General features: G+C 49.0%; 1 protein-coding gene across 4 annotated transcripts in view; it reads left to right on the forward strand.

Annotated features, from left to right (window-relative positions):
* The window catches only part of FAT3 (FAT atypical cadherin 3), a 362716-nt gene that overhangs the window by 59659 nt on the left and 281461 nt on the right, over window positions 1-21596 (forward strand). For all 4 annotated transcript variants that reach the window (XM_060179643.1, XM_060179646.1, XM_060179644.1 and 1 more), the window contains exon 2: window positions 18107-21414. In XM_060179643.1, coding sequence (XP_060035626.1) covers window positions 18129-21414 — 3286 coding nt within the window. In that variant the 5' untranslated portion in view covers window positions 18107-18128. The remainder of the gene's footprint in view (window positions 1-18106; window positions 21415-21596) is intronic.

Consider the following 21596-nt stretch of genomic DNA (forward strand, 5'->3'; position numbering starts at 1 on the left):
CTTCCGATGGCCGGCACACCTGCCTTGCTGAGGGAAGGGGGTGGTTGGGTGCTTGGCAAGGCTGAGGAGAGGACACCCGCCCATTGTCTTGACTTGCTGGTGTGAGTGGGGATGCATTTTCTCCCTCTGCTCTTTTCTGTCTGTATGGAGTTATCCTTAACTATGGCAGGTGTTGCCCCTGATGGCACAGCTCTCCTGTTCTCTTTTGCCACCTGCCTGAAGTGGTGTCTGCACTGGGAATGCGGGAGGGTTTCTGTGATAACTCCAGTGATAGTGATGGGCATGGAAGTCGTCTTGATTTCTTTCTATTATCATTATTATTTATTCATGACTTAATAATGATTAACATAACAAGACTGTAGGATAAGAAGGGCACAGCTCTATATAATTCCCACCACCAGAGTTCTGTATCCCATTTCCTTCATTGGAAGCTTCCCTATTCTTTATCCCTCTGGGAGTATGGACCAAAATTCTTTATGGGGTACAGAAGGTGGGAGTTCTGGCTTCTGTAATTGCTTCTCAGCTGGACATGGACATTGGCAGGTCAACTCATACCCCCAGCCTGTTTCTATATTTCCCTAGTCGATAGGGCTCTGGTGAGGTTCCAGGACATATTGGTAGGTCATTTGCCCAAGGAAGTCAAGATGGCATCATGGTAGTGTCTGCAATTTGGTGGCTGAAAAGCAGTAAGATATATAAAGCAGAACAAATTGTTTAATAATCAGGAGGAACCTAAAGGCAAGAGTATAGCAGATGAAACTAAGGGTCTTTGTGTGGGAAGAAGCTAGGAAGTCTATTTTAGGTATATTCCAAGGGGCCTATGACTTTAGTAGTTTTTGTCTGAGCCTGATAGCTAATGTGCAGGTGGGCTAAGAGTATGGCCTGGGAAGATGGTGTCAGAGTTGAGAATAGGACTAGAAAGCTGGAGTAGGGCAGAGAGTAGCTCCCAAATACAGGAAATATGAGGAAAGTGTATAAACACCATTAACTATTAACCCCATCAATCTGACCCTGGGCCCTTGTATATTCATATTATCACAAGAGCCTATGTAACCTGAGTCTCTGTAAGTTGGAGCTCACAGTCCTTGGTCACAGCTGGGAACATTCTAGGCTGCACTCACTTCAGGACCAGTTTTCCTCGAGTCACAGGGTATGTTGACCCACCCTCCCTTCAGAGAGTGGGGCACTTTCTACCATTGTTCTATAGTGAGGGCAAGGTCCTCTAGAGTCCCACAAGAGGGCTTATGATGATGTTCCTGATGGAGGTGGCCAGTGAATGTGGAGGGAAGCCCCTGGATCTCAGGTTCTGTGCACATGAGCAAAGTGGTTTAGAACAGGCACTGTGCCCTGAGCACTAGTGACATCATGGACTCAGAGCTGGGCATCCAGCTCACATGAGGCTCTCATCCATCATCTGTGTGCTGGGAACAAGTGATTCTTTTTCAAGCCTCTATTCCTTACCTGCTCTTTTGGGGCAAGTGTCTGAGGAAGTGCACAGTGTGGCCTCATGGGGCAATGAGAGGGCAATGAACATACTCTCTGGGGGGAAATAGTAAGTACTTCCTGCCTGGTACTGTAATTACAGTTTGCAGTGAACTGCACCAACATAAAACAGATGTGTTTTACCTTCTTGGAGAACAGGAGCTTTGCCTTGGCAGTCTAAGTGATAAATGATCTGGATAGGAGTGCAGAATGAGATTTCTGGATTAATGCACCTCTGCTCTCAGGAAACTATCCTGTCTTGGTGGCTATGATTGAGAATTGAATAAAGATGGCACTGTCACTTCAGAGACTTCAGGTACTGGAGGGATCATGTTCTGAAACCTTAGTTACTCACCCTCAATCTCTCTCTCTCTCTCTCTCTCTCTCTCTCTCTCTCTGCCACCAGAGTTATCCCCTGCACTCTGTGCCTACATGATTCCACCCCATTCAGTGGACTGCTGGGGGAGGGGACTTTTGTTGTTTTTGCTTTTGTCTTCATTTACTCACTCATTCATAGCAGATACTTCAGCAAGGTTAGGCCAAGTGTCTCTGCGATACTCACTGAGCTCTCCCATTTCTCTTCACACGGTGATAAAACGGCTACTAAATTCCAGACAGGAAGGAGAGGAGAGACACAGTAGGCCACACTGTATCCAAACCTCTAGTCCCATTGGCCTGGCCTGGTCTCATCTAGTGGTAAAAGATTCCTGGCCTGAATCTCAGTGGGGCTGGAAAGCTTTTCTCACTAAGAAGTGCCCTGTTGTCAGGCATTCATAGGAGGTAATGAGGTGTGGTGGCCTGAGCACCTCCCACACCATCAGGGCAGCCCCCCCCCCAAAAATATACTCATTGCTTTGTGTGAGCTGCCTAGAGATTGAAGGGATAGCCTGTGGGCATCTGCTCTGGTCCTAACCCTCCAGGTGAGCTGAACACACCTTAGTCCTTGTTTATCAGGTGCCATGGCCAGGAGGGAAGCCTGTAGCCAGATGCTGGTCTGTGCCAGTCTCTCCCAAGATGAGATGGCTTCCTTGCCTCCCCCTGTACCACAAGGTGGGGGCACAGAGTGTGATAGTGACCATGCCTGGCCCACCTCAGGAATAGCCTCTCCTCTGGGCCTTTTGCTCCCTGTGTTCACTTCTGGATAGTGGCTCTGCTGTGATGGAGGCTAGGGGTGAGTTAGGAGCTGCACTTTCCTAGAAATAGGGCTCACTGCCCAGCAGAAGGACTGCTTTCCAGCCTGACTGCACCAGCCTTGCATTAGAAAGTGCCTGCTAGCTCCCTGCCCCAACTCTATCAGTTCTCAAAGACAAACAGCCATAACCAAGACTCCTCTTGTGGTAGTTTTCTTTTTTTTATTTGTTTGTTTGTTTTTTGCCTCTAGAGTTACCACTGAGCTCAGTGCTGACACTACGAATCTACTGCTCCTGGTGACCATTTTCCATTTTTATTGGATCAGACAGGGAGAAATTGAGAGAGGAGGGGGAGATAGATAGACACCTGCTTGTGAAGTGACCCCCCCCCCTGCAGGCAGGAAGCTGGGAGCTCGAACTGGGATCCTTGTGCATTGTACAATGTGCACTTAACTTGGTGTGCCACCACCTGGACCCCGTGATGTAGCTAGTTTACAGTCCCCATCACACTGCTGCAGTCCTACCTGATTTCATTTTCACAGATGAATCTCAGGTTAAAAACATAACACTCCCCCAGCTGGCTCCCCACCTTCAGAGGGGTCGCTTCATGAGCAGTGAAGCAGGTCTGCAGGTGTCTAACTTTCTCTCCCCCTTCTCTGTCTTCCCCTCCTCTCTCCATTTCTCTCTGTCCTATCCAACAGTGACATCAGTAATAACAACAACAATAATAATAACCACAACAACGCTAAAACAACAAGGCCAACAAAAAGGGAGAAAAATAATCTCCAGGAGCAGTGGAATTGTGGTACACCGAGCCCCAGCAATAACCCTGGAGGCAAAAAAAAAACCATAACACCAAGGTCATCTGGATGAACAGCGTAAAGAACTTGCAGCCATATCTAACCATCTGGAGCCCTGGCTTGCTTCTGCCAGAGCCCCTCTGCCAAGTCCCACCTCCTGCTCTTCCTCCTCTTGTCCAGATGGACTTAAAATTATGAGGCACAGGGCCATCAGGGGTCCAGAGGAACATGGCTTCTCCAGAAGATGCTCCAAGGTGGACAGAGCCCCGCTGTGTGTATTCTCATCTTTGCAGCCATAAAATATCTTCTACACCTGCTTTTTTACTTTCCCATCTTTTAAAAGAGAACTCAGAAGACAGATGTGGGGAAGACAGCTGTTGCATTCATGACCTGGTCAGCTGTCACCAGCAACAGTGTTTAGCAGGACACAGGAGAGCAGGCCAGCAGGGCAGGACTGGTCCATCTCCACTTGGTGCTTTAGCAGAATGTGTCCAAATCATCAGATAACAAGTGACAGTTCTTTATTCTTCAGATGGCACTCTCCTGATAATTCTTTCCCCCTTAAACAGAAAGGGATAGGGACCGGGTGATGGTGCACCTGATTGAGTCACATGTTACAATGAATGCATAAGGACCCAGGTTCGAGTTCCCTGACCCCCACCTGCAGGGGAAAGCTTTGTGGTGGTAAAGTGATACTGCAGGTGTCTCTGTCTCTTTCCATCACCTCTTCCTTCTTGCTTTCTGGCTGTCCCTATCCAATAAATAAACAAATAAAGATAATAAAAATTTAAAGAAAACAATAAAGTATATAAAGTATAAAACCTTTTCCCACTCCTTGAGTGTGTAATCTTTTAGTCCTCTTTGTATTCTGTAGCAATGTGTATATACATGATATATGATTCCTAAGAATTAATCACGCTTTTCTTTTAAGAAAAAGTCATATCCTATTGGTCAAGAGACTTGCTTGATTCTGCTTAGTGGGTGCCTGATGTTCTGTCAGTTGGCAGGCATTCTTCCCCTTATCTACAGATGATCTGTATGGTCTAAAATCTACTGTGTAGATGGTCTTGCAGAAAGGATTGTGAAAATGTTTCTGTTGGAAGATTCAAAGAAGTGAAATTTCCAAATAGTCCGGCCCACTGAACTGGGCAGATACCCGTTTCAGGTTGCTGTGAAGAAGAAAGCTGGCCAGAGCAGATAAACATGCCCCGCGCCACCGGGCAGGGACTAGGCCCTGGAATAGCAGGGGTGAGAGGACTTGAGGGCTTGGGGGGACTTCTTTCTGACAGAAGTTGAGCTTCTTCTGGTGTCAGTTAGACTGGAGTAGTGAAAGTATTTGGCATGATGACCCATCTCTATTTAGGAGTTGGAGAGAGAGAGAGCTCATCAGGCAGGACATGCCGACAGCCCAGGGTCAAGCCCCTCTTCACATGGGCTGTGCTATGGCATGGAGGAAGCCCTGGGGCTGTGCTGTCTCATCTTGACCCATTCCTCTGTCTCTGTCTGAATGGAAGCTGGCTTGTGAAGTGGAACCATCCACAGACAGGCCCCAAAGACATACAGACACACACACACACACACACACACCACACACCACACATCACACACCACACACCACACACCACACACACCACACACTACACATGCATATATACACACATACTTATTAGTGAGAAAGAGAACCAAAGTATCATACCAGGGACCAAATGCAGGACCTTAACAGTCCACAAGCCCTGTGCTTTGCTATTAGGCCATACCCCTAGCCTCCTGCCCTGAGCACATTCTGACAGGTGTGCCATGAGCAGGGCACACAGTTACAGGAGGATGTGGCCCTTGGACAAGGGTCAGGTGGGCTTCTTTGCTTCTCTTGAGTAGCTCAGCTCGCACAGTGCTGCCCAGGGGAGACACTCTTCAGGCAGGCTTTCCTGTAGTGTGTAGAGTTAGGGTATCAGAGCTCCCCTTAGTTTTGTTTTGATTTTATGATGGTGGCATTTTTTTTAGATTTATTTATTAACATGTGATTGGGGAAGAAATGCAGAGAGAGAGAGAGAAAGGGAGAGAAAAATAAGAGTATCAGCCTGCCATGCATGATGCCAAGGGTCAAACTGGGCACCCTTGAATGCAAGTCCAGGACTCTGCTCTCTTCACAGCTTCTCAGGCTGCAGAGTTCTCCTTAGAATCTCACTGCTTCTACATGGCTCAGTTAAAATGCTGGGGTTCCCCTGATTCCATGTTCAGCCCCCATACACATTTCACCTACCTGACAGAAGACTGGGGGCTCCTCACATTACTAAGCTAGACTTGGGGCAACTGCTTCTGGAAGGAAGGTGCTGCTCTCATTTCTTAAAGGGTTGTTTGCTCTTCACACTGTCTAGACAGTGATACCAGGAACCAGCTGAGCTCTGGGATTCCAGTTGCTAGGAAGATTGCTGTTTGCTGACTCAATTTAACGTGAGCCTCTGCAAGTTTGGGGCCAGCTAAAATTCTTCCTGCTGTGCCTGCGTTGCTGGGTGCCTATCTCTCTTTGTCTTGCATGGGAGACAGTGAGTGCAGGGCAATGGCTGTACAAGCCTGGCCTTTTTGTGCCCGATTCACACACTGAGTTCTGAAGAGGTTGCCAAGGAAGGCTGTTACTGTACACAGGAACCCTCCCCTATTCTCACTGCTGGCTTTCCTAGCCTTTGGGAGCTGCCCAGTGGGTGACTAGCTGAGGCCCCATTTTCTGCAACAGAGCTGTAAACCCCACTTGGTGGCACCTAGGCCAGGCTGGGCCTGTGATAAGGAAGCTGCAGCCTCATTTACATGTCTTTTACAATCTCTAGAAATCAGTTACTATCTTAAAATAAACATTAAAATGTCATGGATCTTATACCAAAAAGTAAGAGTTCAAAGTCATTTAATGCCTACAGTGAAAGCTGCCAATGTCTGGCATGAAATGAAAACTGAGTGTCAAGTCCCAAAGAGCTGCAGTGTGGTGGAAAGAAAGCAAGTGGAAAAGAGCAGAAGACAGGAGTGTTTTCTTAGGTGCCATTTAAGGCCTCAAACCCCAGGCTTGTAGTCATGGAAGCTGAAGTAAAATGTGCCTTTTTTTTTTTTTTTTTTGAAATGCCACCAGATTTCAGGTGTGTTGCAATGAAAATCAAGTATTTCTGTGTTGTATGACTGTGGAATTTGGCTCTCCATCCTGGCTGTTTTGTAGAGGCCTGGGCCTCAGACCTGCTACTGCCCTGGGCTGCCTTCTCTCTGGTCTCTGGCTCTGGGCAGGCCCTTCCCTCTTTCCTGCCTTCCTCCTTGTGCAGTAAAACCTTTCAGTTCAAATTCAAAATCTCATAGTAGCTCCAAGAGGTAGGGGAGGAGGAAGCAGGTGTGAGTTTAATGTTTTGCCTGGGGTCACAGACAGGAGTTGTACCCACCCCCACCCCTCCCATTTAGCTTCTTCTGTGGCCCTGGCTCTGGTTCTGTGTGAACTGCAAGAATAGAGCAGTGAGCATGGGGCAGCACTAGCAAGTGAATGCAGCACTTCCTAGCTTCATTTTACATATTTGAGGAAACAGTCATTTGAATGCTGTTGTTATGCCTCAGAAATGTGTAATTGTTTTATTATTGAGTACATTAGCACTTTGGAAAGAAAGACTTTAAATATCTGATAAACATAGCAAACATTGAATAATGTGAAGTTTTTTTAACAAGCTTCCATTGATTTTAGTTTGCAAATTATGGTAATGGACTAAAGGAAGAAATTTCCTGTGGGATAAACTGACAAGAGTCCTCTGTGTAAAACATCTCCAACCCCATTTACAGCTTTTCAGATGTTGTTGAATGTTGCACTGTGCAGCCATGTAAACAAATAGTAAGGGCATAAAAGCTATGATGAAATAGACTGTCATGTCCAGTGAGGGGTGTACACAGGAGGGGTGTTGGAGTCAGTCTTTGGCCAGTGTCCAGCCGTGGCGGGTTGGAGACCAAGGCCTCCTTCTGCCCCTCTTCTGCTCAGTCACCACCAGCTGTGGCTGGGTGGATGATGGAGGTGTGCACAGAGCTGCCTCCTCTCTTGCATTTTATTCTATGTGAGAATCCTGTGGAAACCTCTGTGAGACATTAAAGTCCTCTCTGACTGAGTAATTATTTCCTCTTTGGGCAGCTCGTGCATTGAAGTCTGTTCCACAGAATCAGGGCTGAGATGAGGTCTGTAAGTGCAGGTGCTTCTGGTGGAGCTGCTGCATCAGTGGCACCCTCATCTCAGTGCCTGACCCAGGGCTCCAGGAGCACGGATGCTCCTGCCAGTTGGTGTGGCTGAGAAGCTTCACCCCTTCTTTGCCCAGTCCTGGGCTGAGATTCTCAGCACTGAGATACCCACTTTGTACTTTGATAAATTTGTGATGCAATTTGAAACTGAAAGTGAATGAAAAAGTTGAGCTGCAACTTTTCTTTTTAAAAAGGAAGTTTGAAGGCCAGGAGAGATAGCTCAGGTAGAACACACACCTTAGCATGTGTGAACAGTCAGGCAGAGAGAGCCCCAGTGCCCCATGAGAGCAGCATGGACAGCACTGGGGGATGCCCTCACAATGGCAGAGCTGTGTCTTCTCTTTCTCTGTCTTTGAATGAAAATGGGAAAATGAAAAAAGAGGAAAAATTAGCTCCGGAGAAGTTGAACCAAGCACGCTTTAAGGAGCAGAGACCCACTCTAATTATGGGGAGCTTTGCTCCATCCCTGAAGTGGTTCTGCTCTGCAGAGAAGTCACTCGTGTCAGAAAGTCACAAATGGTGAGGCACTGGGGACCGTGCTCAGGGAGTGTCTGGCTGAAGAGGCAGCATTGTGCTCACTACAAGCTGGGCTGTGGATGTCTCTGCATTACTGGCAGGGCCTCCGGAGCTCTGTGTGTGTTCATTGTCCAGTGACGGGAGGACCTTGATTCAGTCACCTTTCACATGTCAACTGATCCATAGGAAGGTTCCTCAGCCCCTTCCTGTCACCCATGATGCATACCTCATCTGTGGGTCTGGTCTTTGCAGAAACCCACATTCTTGTTTGTCTTTTTTTTTAATTTTTTAAAATATTTTTTATTGTTTATTTTCCCATTTGTTGCCTTTGTTGTTTTATTCTTGTTGTAGTTATTGTTGTTGTTGTTGATGATGTTGTCGTTGTTGAATAGGACAGAGAGAAATGGAGAGAGGAGGGGAAGACAGAGAGGGGGAGAGAAAGATAAGACACCTGCAGACCTGCTTCACCGCCTGTGAAGCGACTCCCCTGCAAGGTAGGGAGCTAGGGGCTCTAACCAGGATCCTTAAGTCAGTCCTTGCGCTTCTCACCATGTGGGCTTAACCTGCTGTGCCTGACTCCCTGTCTGTTTGTTTTTAAAGGCAAACTTTCCCCAAATGTCTTCCCCTGACTTAGACAGTGAGTATATGTACAACTTCCCAGTGACAGGAAATGGGTGGTTTCAACCCTGATTTTTTTCATTTGGGTTAAGTGGTTGATGACGGTTTTCCTGCCAGGCAGGGGAGGTTTGTGGCCTCTGGGCTGACAGGCGGGTGTTGTGGCATCTCTTTGTAATGCCATGGGTGGAGTGAGAGAGTTGTATGTGATTAACCATCTCCAGTGACCGCTGCCTCCCCAGCTCCCCCAAACTGCAGCTCCTTAGAGATCTCAGACATCTGGACTCTTTATCAGTGTGTACATCCAAGGTGAAGGCACTGTCCTTGAAGATGGCTAATTCTTTTTCAAATTTTATTGTAAATTGTTTTGACACAAAATTTACCATCTCCTCCAATTTTAAGCAGAAGATTCAGTGGTGGTCAGTATCTTGCACCTATAAGCTAATTTTTTTTTTCAGGGAGGAGGGGTTCCTAGCCCAGAAATGATGTGACACAAAAGTGTGAGCATGTGGTTTAAAAATGTGGTACATAACCCTAAAAGTGGCACAGTGGATAAAGCATTGGGCTCTTTAGCATCAAGTCGCACTTTGATCCCTGGCATTTCATGTGCCACAATGATTCCTCTTTCATTAATGATAAATCACAAATAAATGGTTCAACTAAAAAGGATGTTCTAGAAGTGAAGCTAGAGCTGAGAACAAAGGCAGAAGCAGCTTGAGCCAGAGAGCCACTCCAGAATCCAGACTTAGTGATGCTCAGCCTCCAAAAAGCGTTCTGTGTGCTGCCTCGGCGTGATGTCTGCATAATCCAATGTGCTCAGTGAAAAGATCGACACTGTGCCGAGCATTTTACAAACTCAAATAGCCAGTGGCATTTGATTATAAAAGCAAATAACTTTTAAGTTCTAGGTGCTGCTTTTTCTTAAGAACATGTCTTTATTTTTTCATCTGTGATAGAGAAAGGGCAGAGAGAAGCTGGAGCACCAGGAGCCTCAGGGATGCAGGCCCAGCAGAGTCATGCCCCAACCCTACTGGTGTCTCCTGACTGCTTAGTAAGGTGGCGAGTCAGCTCACTCCTGAAGGGGGAAGCGACCATTAGGCAGCATCGTTCCATTCCATTCTGTGAACTTGGGGATCAGAGACTTGCTCCGATTGCTTCTGGAAATCACTGACAGCTTCAGTAGTGTCACCTGTTAGTTTTGGCCTGGGGCTGGACTCTCCCTGCCTGGTGCTGCTGTCAGCTCACAGGGTGGTGGTGGCTGGTGCTGGGCTTGCCACACCCCCATCCTTGTGCATGGTAACTTATGCACTTAACCTGATGCACCTCCTCCGGCCAGCCCTGTGTGAACAGCCTTCTTCAGCACCGACAGCTCTGTCTTCAGTTCAGCAGCTGCTCCTTCCATGACTGGCGTTGATGTTGGAGGGTATCTGGGAGGTGAGGGGCACTTAATATCTGGGTTTTGGTCAGGAATCCTACTCTGCTTTGGTGTCCACTGACCAAACTCTTTGTATTTCTCCCAGAGCACCTGGCTAATGGAAGGAGGTATTCCAGCCACATGAGGATGTGAGCTGGTCCTTTCTGTTTTCTACTGTATGTTTTACTTATTTCCTGAGCTAGAGTGTTTCACTTGAGAGACAGAGAGAGAGGAAGAGAAGCCAGGGCCCCACTCCAGTCCATGCAGCACTGGGACTGGAACCAGGAACCACTAGCTTCAGCCACATGTAGTGTCCTGGAGCTGAGCTCCTGCAGCACAGAGAGTTTCTGATGTGGAAACAGAGCATCCTACAAACAACAGTGTAGCCATGTGGGTTCTCCATGCTCAGAGCATGTTCACTCCATAGACTCTGAATTCCTTCTTAGTGGCCTTTCCACCTGGTAGTGTGCAGGGAAACATGGACATGGAAGAGCAGGCTGCAGACACAGCCCCACATGCTTAAGTGGTGTTTGGCCCAAACAGGAGCACACAGGGCTTGCTCCTGGAGTTAACAAAAATTGAGGCCATTAGAGAAGTCCAGGAATCTAGCAGTTGGCTGCTGAGAGGGACATGCAGAGCTGAATCCTTTACATGCAAGTGTTGGGAAAGGTTAAACAAACCCTTGCCTACTCTTGTGGGACAATAAAACAAATCTCATCGGAAGCCTTGCCTGCTTCCCTAAACAGCTGTGCCTACACATCTGTGTGGAGCCTCACCCTTTGCCTATGCCTGTGCAAACTAGTTATTTGTGATTCAGAACTCATGGCAAAATGTAGACTTGACTTTTCCTTAGGGTTGATCAGGAAGAAAACTAACCACACAGGGTGAGTTTAGTTGATGTTAGGCTTGCTGGAATAACAGTTGTGTGCACAGGCTAGTAGCTGAGACTGTCCTGGGAGAAAAGGCTGCTTCTGCCATTGGGGAGAGAGGAGTGCAACTGGCAGGAGCTGTGCTGGTCTCCATCCAGAGCAGAGTTTGCTGGGCCTGCCCTGTCCACAGTGCTGCACAGTGACATGAGAAGCCTGGGCCTTGGAGTCTTTTGGATGCCTGCACACTTTGGCCATACTAGCCACCACATGAAGAAGTTGATGCCAGTCTCCAGAGCTTGGCCCTCAGCTGCCCAGCAGAGATCACCTTTCCAAGCTTCTGGCTTTGTTGGCAGAATAAACGCTTCTGTAAAAGATTGAGACCAGGGTTGGGCTGGTGGAAAGCCGGAGAGCTTGGGCCTGTGGGAGCAGGCAGGATTCTCACTGTGGCATGAGCTCTGCTCTGCCACTTATGGACAGCCCTGTAGAAGGCAGGCCACCTGGGTCCACACCAGCAGACACCCTTTCTTCTCTGCTCTGTGTAGGAGCACAGAAAGCATTAGGGTTAGCCCACCCACAGAGGGGACCCCCTTTCTCAGCATAGCCCTGGGCTGCTATCCTGGGATGCCTGGAGGCACGATGGGTTGCAGGCAGGCTCTCAGCAGGGCACCAGCTTTATGGCAGTCCATGCTATACCACTTCACTTCTATAAAAGTCCTGTATTGCTGTCTGTTTTCACTGACAAGAAAAAAAAAAAACCCTAAGAAGACTTGCTTTTGAGAGAAACAATGTCAAGTTCAAATAGGTTCCACTTTGGTTTTATAGCAGTCACTCTGAGGAGCTATCCCCCAAACTCCAGTGTGTCCCCACCACTGTGTAGAGAAGTGCCTCTTGGCTTTTCTGGGGGTGAGTCCTCTTCTGAACTTAGTGTGTGAGGATGTTTGGGAACATCACTGCCTTGTGGATGCTCTGTGATGGCCCTGCAGCCAGAGATAAACTCACAGCTAGATGGCCCTGGAGGGGCATACTCACCAGGTGCCTTTTTACAGATACTGTAGACTCAGTGGTGGATAGGGACTGGGTCTCTGCTCAGCCTCTCCACTGTAGGAGGACTTGGGACTCACCCCTGCCATAGGGACCACCTGTGACCTGATCTCCTGAGCACAGTGTCCCCCCAGTGTCTCAAGAATGTGAGTGGTCAAGGGTCCACACCTGCACTTTGCCATGTTTGTGAGGCTGTTGTCAGTGATTGCCTCGTGGATGTGATGACAAGGTTTTGGGGCTCTCTACAAACCTGGAGACAGTGTGACCTGAGGGTGGTCTCAGGAGCTGGCACATAGATCTCTGCCTGTACCCAAATCAACCGCATTCTACCTGCTGTGGTAGAATGGTTCTGCAGGACTGCTCACCTTCCATAGGCTAAACCTCTGTCACTGCTTCTCTTCTAGTTCTTGGGGTTTCTGACTGAAATGTCCTTTTGAAAGTCTCAGCGTTTTCTGCTTGTTATTTCCTTATATATTGCACTAGAACTGTTCCATCCTTGTCTGCTCATTACTGGCCATCTTGAGGGGCACCTAGAGCAACGGAGCAGTTCCAGAGAGCAGGCTCAGAGTGGCTTCCTATATCCTGGGGACATTCACCAATCAGAGCACACAGGCATCTGTGGCTGTGCCCAAAGAAGTTGGTATGACTGAAGGGCTCTTAGCTTTTAGGAAGAGGACAGTGGTTGGGCTGCTGGTGGCTGGGGTTGTCTCAGTGTATCCTGGTGAATAGTGTTGTTGAAGTCTATCCTGATAAATAACATTGTCACAGTATCCTGGTAAATAGAGTTGTCACAGAGTATCCTGGTAAATACTGTCACAGAATATCCTGTTGAGTAGGCTTGTCACAGTGTATCCTGGTGAATAGCATTGTCACAAAGTATCCTGGTGGATAGTGTTGTCACAGGATAGCCTGGTGAATAGTGTTGTCACAGAGCATCCTGGATAGTAGGCTTGTTACATTATATCCTGATGAATATTGTTGTCAGAGTGTATCCTGGTTGAAAGTGTCCCAGTGTATCCTGGTGGATAGTGCTGTTGAAGTCTATCCTGGTGAATAGTGTTGTCACTGTATCCTGGTTGAAAGTGTCCCAGTGTATCCTGGTGGATAGTGTTGTCACAGAGTATCCTGGGGAGCAGGCTTGGCACAGTGTAGCCATCAGGCTCCTTAGTTCCTTTTCCCTCCAGGATGTTTTGCTCGCTAACTGTTGGAATTAACACCAGTTAAGACTTTTGTTTCATAGAAACCATGCAGCTCTTCAGGTGCTTCTCTCTTGCAGGCAATAATTTCAGAGTAAACACTGCTACTTGGAAAGCCTAGAAGACTTTTTAAAATCTGGAGCAAAAGCCAACACTAATGTGTTTACCCTTTGGTTTCTGTCAGCAGGACCCAGCAGAGAAATGGGAATCATGTGTTTCTCTGAACATTTTCTCAGACAGTCAGGCATAGGAACAAATTACATCCTCTCCATACATTTTTTTTCTCTTACCTCATGATGAATTTCTTTCTCCAGAGGGAGAAGTGATTTTTAAAAGGCTTGAACAACATGCTAATCTCTTCTTCTGATAGCCCCTGGTTGAATTACCCCTGAATTTGAAACATTTACTGATGGAATGATACTTGACATTAACCAGTGTTGTATGGAAATATTTCTAGCACCTGGGGAGAAAATAAAGGCGGGTATTCATAACCCTGCCACAGCAGCAGGGCTGAATCCTCCTTTTTACCCTCAGAACTACCTCGAATTACACACTTGCTTCCTGCTGACTAGCTTTCCTCCTAAGAGACCACTCGTCAACAACAGGAAGGTGAACAGCATGGAAACATGTTGGAATGTACAGTCCTGTGTAATGAAAAGGCTGTGCAGGTAATGGTTTTCCTGGCAGAGCTGAGCAGAGGCTTGGGTTTGGAGTTTTTGCTTGTGGGGGATGGCAGGATCTGATAATATGTTCTTGTACGTGAAGCAGTCTTCTAGCTCACTGAGCCAGCTCAGACTTGGGGCTCAAATAAAGGAGCATAAATTTCCCAAGAGGAGAGGCATGAAGTAGGGAAGATGGCTTTAGGCTTTGTGTCCCAGCAGTCTGTACATGCCTCCCTGACTAGGGCCCAGTTTGTCTTCCCTTGGAGCTGCCTTATGAGAAGGGGGGTGGAGTCACCCATAGTTTTATAACCAATGCTTTATATCCATTACCCAAATCCTGGTTGTTAGGTACATTGCTGCCATTCATAGGGAAACTGAGGCTCAGGGAAGTTAGGTGTCACTCCCATAGTCACAGACTTAGGAAATTCTGAGCTCAGATGGAAGCTGGCAGCTGGCTCTGCTCCACAGGTCCCTGCTGGTGAGTGCCCCTGCAAGTCTCCAGCTCACTTAGGTCTTCTCAGGGTGCTCACACAGACCCCTGTTGTGGTCTCTCCTCTGCTCAGCCATCAGGGTATGTTCCCAGCATGACTCTGCCCAACCAAAGACCCTTCAAAACACACAGGATGGGGAGAGGAGCAAAGCGGGGCATTGTCTGATTTGCTGTTGAGAACTCTCAGTTTAGTGGAGGCAGAAGACAGTGTCCCCTTTCTCAGTCAGCTCTGGCCCCACAGGGGGACCCCCACCCCGGGCCAACCACCCTGAGGTACTGAAGCAGCTCGGGTCTCTGCTCAGGTCCTCTGCCCGGCAGGAGAGAAACACTGTCTGTTGAGACAGGTGGCTTGATGGGAAACCTGGAGGTGATAGCAAGGAGTACTGAGTGTGGTACTGAGCTGTAGGAACAGGCTCTGGGCTCAGGAGTCAAGTGCCATCTTTGAAATAATCCAGAGACAGTGGCTAAGGGTGGAGAGTGTTCTGAGCATCACAGCAGCCACCATGGCTTGCAAATTGCTGTGTTCCAGCGTGGAAAAGGCAGCACTGTTTTGAACCACGTTTGATAGCCATCTTGGCATGCAAGAAAGGGAGCCATGATTATTTGTCTGGCATTTACTCTGCAGAATTGTACAGGACTCTAACTTCCAGCACACATTTGTTTCCTAAACCAGTGAAAAATCTGGGAGGCTTTTTAATTAACTTATGCTGGATAGGGCTTTTGTTTCTCAAACATAAAGATATAAAAGCCTCCTGAGCAATTCTGGCTTTAACAATGGAAGCTGCTCCATTTTGCGGTATTAAGGCCAAATTTCAGTGCACAGGGATGCTATTTCATTTCAGCCCAGTTTGAAGTACTTTTTGTTGGCAAAAAGACCTTTGATTCTTCTTTAATTGGAAAAACTCCAGCAGTGTATCTTCCCAGTAGGAAAACTATATGCAAAAGGACCAGTTTCCGAGTTGTTAAAATGACAGATGTTTCTTGTCTTCACATTATGACAGCATTCTGTGCTGTGAAGGATTTGCAAAAGGTCCTGGAAGCACCTGTCCCCAGGCACTGGAATGTCTCCTTATGAACAGTTGCTTGCAGGCCAAGCAGCACTGCTCTGGGAGCCTTCTGTCAAGCCACCCTGTCTCTGCTTTTCATTCCTGCTGTCCATTCCTCCCATGACTACCTGCATAGACTAACCTCTGCTTCTTGCCAATGGGTGTATGGCCTTCAGTGGCCAGCACAGATGGACTGCAGCCCCAGATTCCTGCCCAGGGTTTGCTGGGTGATGGACTCTCCTGAGGCAGACATTGTGCAGTGGTAGAGCCTGTACTCTTAGTCAGACTAAACTAGAGAATGAGGCGTCCTCCCTCAGCAGAGACTCAGGACATATGGCGCTCTCTGCAAATGGAAGCCGCTTGTAAACTATGAGATGTCTCACCTCTCTAAGCTGTTCAGCAGGAAGCCAGTCAGGTCTAGTTTGAAACCAGCAATGAGAAAATCACATAGAGGTGAGTTTCATGTTTTCTACCAGTGAGGACAGTGAACACTTTTGAGAGCATCATATCAGCTCTGCTTCTTGTGGGGCTCTGGTGACTTCCTCCTTGCTTGCACATGACTTAGCAAGACTGTTGTGTGAAGGGAACGCCTGAGTTTGTTTAAGAGAGCAGTATTGACCCTTTCTACTCTACCAGCTGAGAGGCAAGGGGTGAGCTCTCAGCTTCTCAGCTGAGCTGGGTGGGGGTGAGAGGGCACTTGTGTTGCTTATAATTCATAGTGACAAGTGAGAAATGCCTGATGGGAGTGGGCTTGGTGTGGCCATAGAGGCCCACCCCCTCACTACAACATACCACCTTGGAAGAAGGGTAGGTGGGAGTCTTGGGAGCATGCCTGGTGGAAGATCTCCAGGTTTGGGGTCCAGAAGTCTCAGCTGTGGGCATGGACAGACTTGGTCTCTCCTTGTAGAGTAACCCGTTGTCCCCTGTGCTTTCATTCCTTTAAAAATATTCTATTGGGGAAATAATGGCTTACACATGGACATTGCTTATCTTCTTGTGATTGCTGTCAGCACCATTCCCATCACCAGCATCTTTCTCCACCTTCATTCAGGGGTCTGCATTGCCATCGCTCCCATGCGGTCAGTGCTGACAGATCTTGTGGCTAAAATAGCACGTTTATATCTTTTAATCTCCCAGATCATACACTAGAAATTTAGTGGTGACCAATAAAAGTACCTGGAAGTCATTCTCTTTTAAACCTTTAATTATCTTTATTCATTTATTTATTGGCTAGAAACAGCCAGAAATTGAGAGAGAAGGGGGTGATAGAGAGAGAGAGAGAGAGAGAGAGAGAGGAGAGAGAGAAGCATTTGCAGATTTGCTTCACTCACAAGGCTTTTTCCCTGCAGATGGGGACCAGGGCCTCAAAACTGGGTCCTTGCACACTGTAATATGTGCTCAACTAGGTGTGCCACCACCCGGCCCCCTGGAAGTCATTCTTCAAGTTACTGCTGAGAAAACAAACCGCTTGTGATTCAGTTTTTCTTGCTCTCTGGACCTTAAGTAGCATGGCCCCTTCTGGGTGTCACATCAGCTCTGTGGGGACAGTCCTTTGAGTGTTTGTCACGTGGTGTGTCATTCACACTCTTGGTATTGAATTATGCATAAATCTTGATTACTTTGAAAATGATCACAAGCAAAGATGGCAATACCTTGGAAGCATGTCTGTAAAAGAACATAATTATAAAGTAATTATGTAACCATCGATAAACACTGTTAAATGAAGAAATATTAAAAATGCAAATGTGCCCCAAATCCCATAACACAACTAATCCTTCAAAATATAGAAATACAGTTGTGCTTGTGAATGTTTAAATAAATAGCAAAATACAGCATATTTTATTCTCTTTTTCACTTAGTGTTTTTTCACTTAGTGCATCTCAAAGTGAATTTTTATTTTCCATCACTTCTATTTATTTATTTATTTATTTATTTATTTATTTATTTATTTATTTATTTATTCTTTCCCACCTGGCACCTCAAGCATGTTCCTGGCAGATATTTTTTCTTTTCATTTCAGATGGAGAGACACAGAGAGGGAGAGAACTAGAAAGAGTAGGAGAGGCATCGCAGAATCTCTCCCCAGAGCTTCCCCTGGCTCAAGCCAGGCACTTGGTTCTAGGTCTCTTGAATGCTACAGTGTGCAAGCTATCCAGTGAGCCACCTTCCAGCCTTCATCAATATTTTTAATGACTACACAGCACCTAATTTTACAAGTGTACCATAAGTTATTTATCTGTTGATAAACAAATTGTATATTTTCATTATCTTTGTATTTTAAACTTTGCTCTAAATGTGCACTTGTATATATGTTTCCTTTGACTAATTGCCTTCTAAGTCAAAGGTAAGGGTACATCTACAATTCTAAATACATATTTAATTGGCCCTCAGACTCCAGGAATTCACTGGCAGTATGAGAAAACACAGGCATTTTGGTTGGTGGTTTTGGATGCCTTGTCTAGTGTGGTGAGGCTGTTGCTGTGTCCACTGTATGGAAGGCTAGTGGACAGAGTTGGCAATGGAGGCTTAATGACCACTGTTCTGTAGCAGAACCATTCTCCTCCTTCCATGCTGACTTACCTTTCCTCTCTCTCCCCCAGCACAGGACAGGAGTAGGATGTGATGGACAGAACTATGGGACACTGCGTGGGGAGATGGCCACCCCCTTCCTGCCTCATTCTGCTTTTCCTCAAGCTTGTGGCCACCATGTCCCTGGAGCCCCCCAGGTCCCCAGGCTTCCACTTCACCCATGCCATGTACAATGCCAGTGTGTATGAGAACTCGGCAGCCAGGACTTATGTCAGCAGCCCGAGCAGGATGGGCATCAGCCTTGGCGACCTGTCCTGGGACATCAAGTTCCGGATCGTGTCAGGGGATGAGGAGGGCTTCTTCAAAGCCGAAGAGGTCCTTATCGCAGACTTCTGCTTCCTCCGGATCAGGACAAAGGGTGGCAACTCTGCCATCCTCAACAGGGAGATCCAGGACAGCTACCTGCTGGTAGTGAAGGGCTCTGTACGCGGAGAGGACCTGGAAGCATGGACCAAAGTGAGCATCCAGGTGCTGGACATGAATGACCTGCGGCCGCTATTCTCCCCAACTACGTACTCAGTCACTGTGGCTGAGAGCACACCCCTGAGGACCAGCGTGGCCCAGGTAACTGCCACAGATGCTGACATCGGCTCCAATGGAGAGTTCTACTACTACTTCAAAAGCAAGGTGGACCTCTTCTCTGTCCACCCCACCAGTGGGGTTGTCTCCCTCAGTGGGCGGCTGAACTACGATGAAAAGAGCAGATATGACCTGGAGGTGCTGGCCGTGGACCGGGGCATGAAGCTGTACGGGAACAACGGGGTGAGCAGCACCGCCAAGCTGCTGGTGCACGTGGAGCGCGTGAACGAGCACGCACCCAGCTTGCGGGTCGTCTCACACGTGCCCTCCCCTGTGGAGCTGGAGCCCACCTTCGCTGTGGTGACGGTGGAGGACCTGGATGAGGGCACCAATGGGGAGGTGGAGGCCCTGTCCATTGTGGCCGGGGACCCGCTGGAGCAGTTCCTCCTGGCCAGGGAGGGCAGGTGGGCCAACGCTTTTACGCTCAAGAAGAGGAGGCCTGTGGACTGGGACAGCTTTCCCTATGGCTACAACCTCACCCTCCAAGCCAAAGATAGGGGTTCGCCTCCGAGATTCTCTGCGGCTAAGGTCATCCACGTGGCCAACCCCAGAAGAGACTCAGCCCCAGTGAGATTCGAGCAAGATGTGTACGAGGTGAGCATCAGTGAGTTTTCTCCCCCCGGCGTCATGGTGGCAATTGTCAGGTTGATGCCAGAGCCACCGGGCCCAGAGTACAAGCTGTCTCCCGGGGAAGACTCCATCTACTTCAAGATCAACCCCCACTCTGGGCTGATCGTCACTGCCCGGCCCCTCAACACCGTGAGGAAGGAGGTGTACCATCTGGAGGTGACGGGCAGGGACGGGAACCCCAAGGCACAGGTCACTGTGGGCATCGAGGACGCTAATGACCACACTCCCGAGTTTGAGCAGTCACTGTATGAGGCATCTGTGAACGAGAGCGTGCCTGTAGGGACGGCCGTACTGACAGTCTCGGCTGTGGACAAGGACCGGGGTGAGAATGGCTACATTACCTACAGCATCGCCAGCCTGGGCGCACTGCCCTTCGCCATCAACCAGTTCACAGGGCTGCTCCACACCACCAGAGAGCTGGACTTTGAGTCCTCCCCAGAGACGTACCACTTTGTGGTCAGGGCTTCTGACTGGGGCTCTCCATACCGCCACGAGAGCGAGGTCAACATAACCATCCACGTGGTGAACGTGAATGACAACAGCCCTGTCTTCGAGAAGGTGGCCTGCCAGGGCATCATCTCCCAGGACTTTCCCGTCGGGGGCCACGTCACAGCTGTGTCTGCCATAGACATCGATGAGCTTGAGTTGGTCAAGTATAAAATCCTGTCTGGCAATGAGCTGGGCTTCTTCCATCTGAACCCGGACTCAGGTGTTCTGCAGCTCACCAAGTCGCTGGCAGGCTTGGGCATCCAGAATGACCACTTTGCCTTGAGGATCACGGCCACAGATGGGGAGAAGCTGGCTGAGCCCATGTCTGTGAACATTTCTGTACTGCCTGGGCAGGTGCCGCCCACGAGCATCAACTGCAGGGAGACCCGTGCAGCACAGAGGCTGGCGGAGAAGCTGCTCCTCAAGGCCAAGGCCAATGGCAGGCTGAACCAGGAGGGCGGCTTTCTGGACTTCTACTCCGTGAACCGGCAAGGGCCTCGCTTTGACAAGTCCTTCCCCTCCGACGTGGCTGTGCGTGAGGACCTGCCTGTGGGCTCCAGCATCCTCAGGATCGGTGCCTCAGACCCGGATGCTGGCTTCAACGGAAAAGTGCTGTTCACCATCTCGGACGGGAACACGGACAGCTGTTTCAGCATCGGCATGGAGACAGGGCAGCTACAAGTGCTCTTGCCCATGGATCGGGAGCACCGGGACCTCTACCTGCTCAACATCACCATCTACGACCTGGGTAGCCCACAGAGGGCTGCCTGGCGCCTGCTTACCATCAACGTGGAGGATGCCAACGACAACAGCCCGCTCTTCCTGAGGGACAGCTACACGGTGAGCATTCCCGAGAGCTGCAGCATCGGCACAGAGATCATACAGGTAGAGGCCCACGACAGGGACCTGGGCGCCAATGGCCAGGTGGCTTACTCTGTCCTGACTGACACACAGCACTTTGCCATCAACAGCTCCACAGGGGTTGTCTCTGTGGCTGACCAGCTGGACCGAGAGGCCCAGGCCAACTACTCTCTGAAGATAGAAGCCAGGGACAAGGCGGAAGGTGGCCGGCAGCTGTTCTCAGTGGTTACCCTGCAGGTAATCCTGGAGGATGTGAACGACTGCTCCCCAGCCTTCATCCCCAGCAGTCACAGTGTGAAGGTGTTGGAGGACCTGCCTGTGGGCACGGTCATTGCCTGGCTGGACACATATGACCCGGACCTGGGGCTGGGGGGCCAGGTGCGCTACTCCCTGGTCAACGACTACAATGGGTGGTTTGAGGTGGATAAGACCAGCGGCGCTGTGCGCCTGAGCCAGGAGCTGGACTATGAGAAGCAGCAATTCTACAACCTCACAGTGCGTGCCAAGGACCGTGGCCGGCCGGTCTCTCTGTCCTCTGTGTCCTTCGTGGAGGTGGAGGTGGTGGACGTCAATGAGAACCTGCATGCCCCCTACTTCCCTGACTTTGCCACCGTGGGGACGGTGCGAGAGGGTTCAAGTGTGGGGACCAGTGTGCTGCGGGTGGTGGCCCGGGACGAGGATGAAGGGCGTGACGGGGAGGTGCAGTACTCCCTGCGGGACGGCACTGGGCTGGGTCGTTTCAGCATCGACGACGAGAGTGGTGAGTGTGCCCTGCGTTGGGGGGACAGCCCCAGCCCAGGCTGTGGGGACCATGACACCATAAGGGACAGAGTGTGTGTGTGTGTGGGGGGAGCGGGGGTACTGTGGGGACCCTGGTGCCATGAAAGGCAGGGTGTAGGGAGGGCTGTGAGAACGATGGCACCATGAGGGACAGGGTGTGTG

Source organism: Erinaceus europaeus, chromosome 20 (assembly GCF_950295315.1).
Source record: "Erinaceus europaeus chromosome 20, mEriEur2.1, whole genome shotgun sequence".
NCBI lineage: Eukaryota > Metazoa > Chordata > Mammalia > Eulipotyphla > Erinaceidae > Erinaceus > Erinaceus europaeus.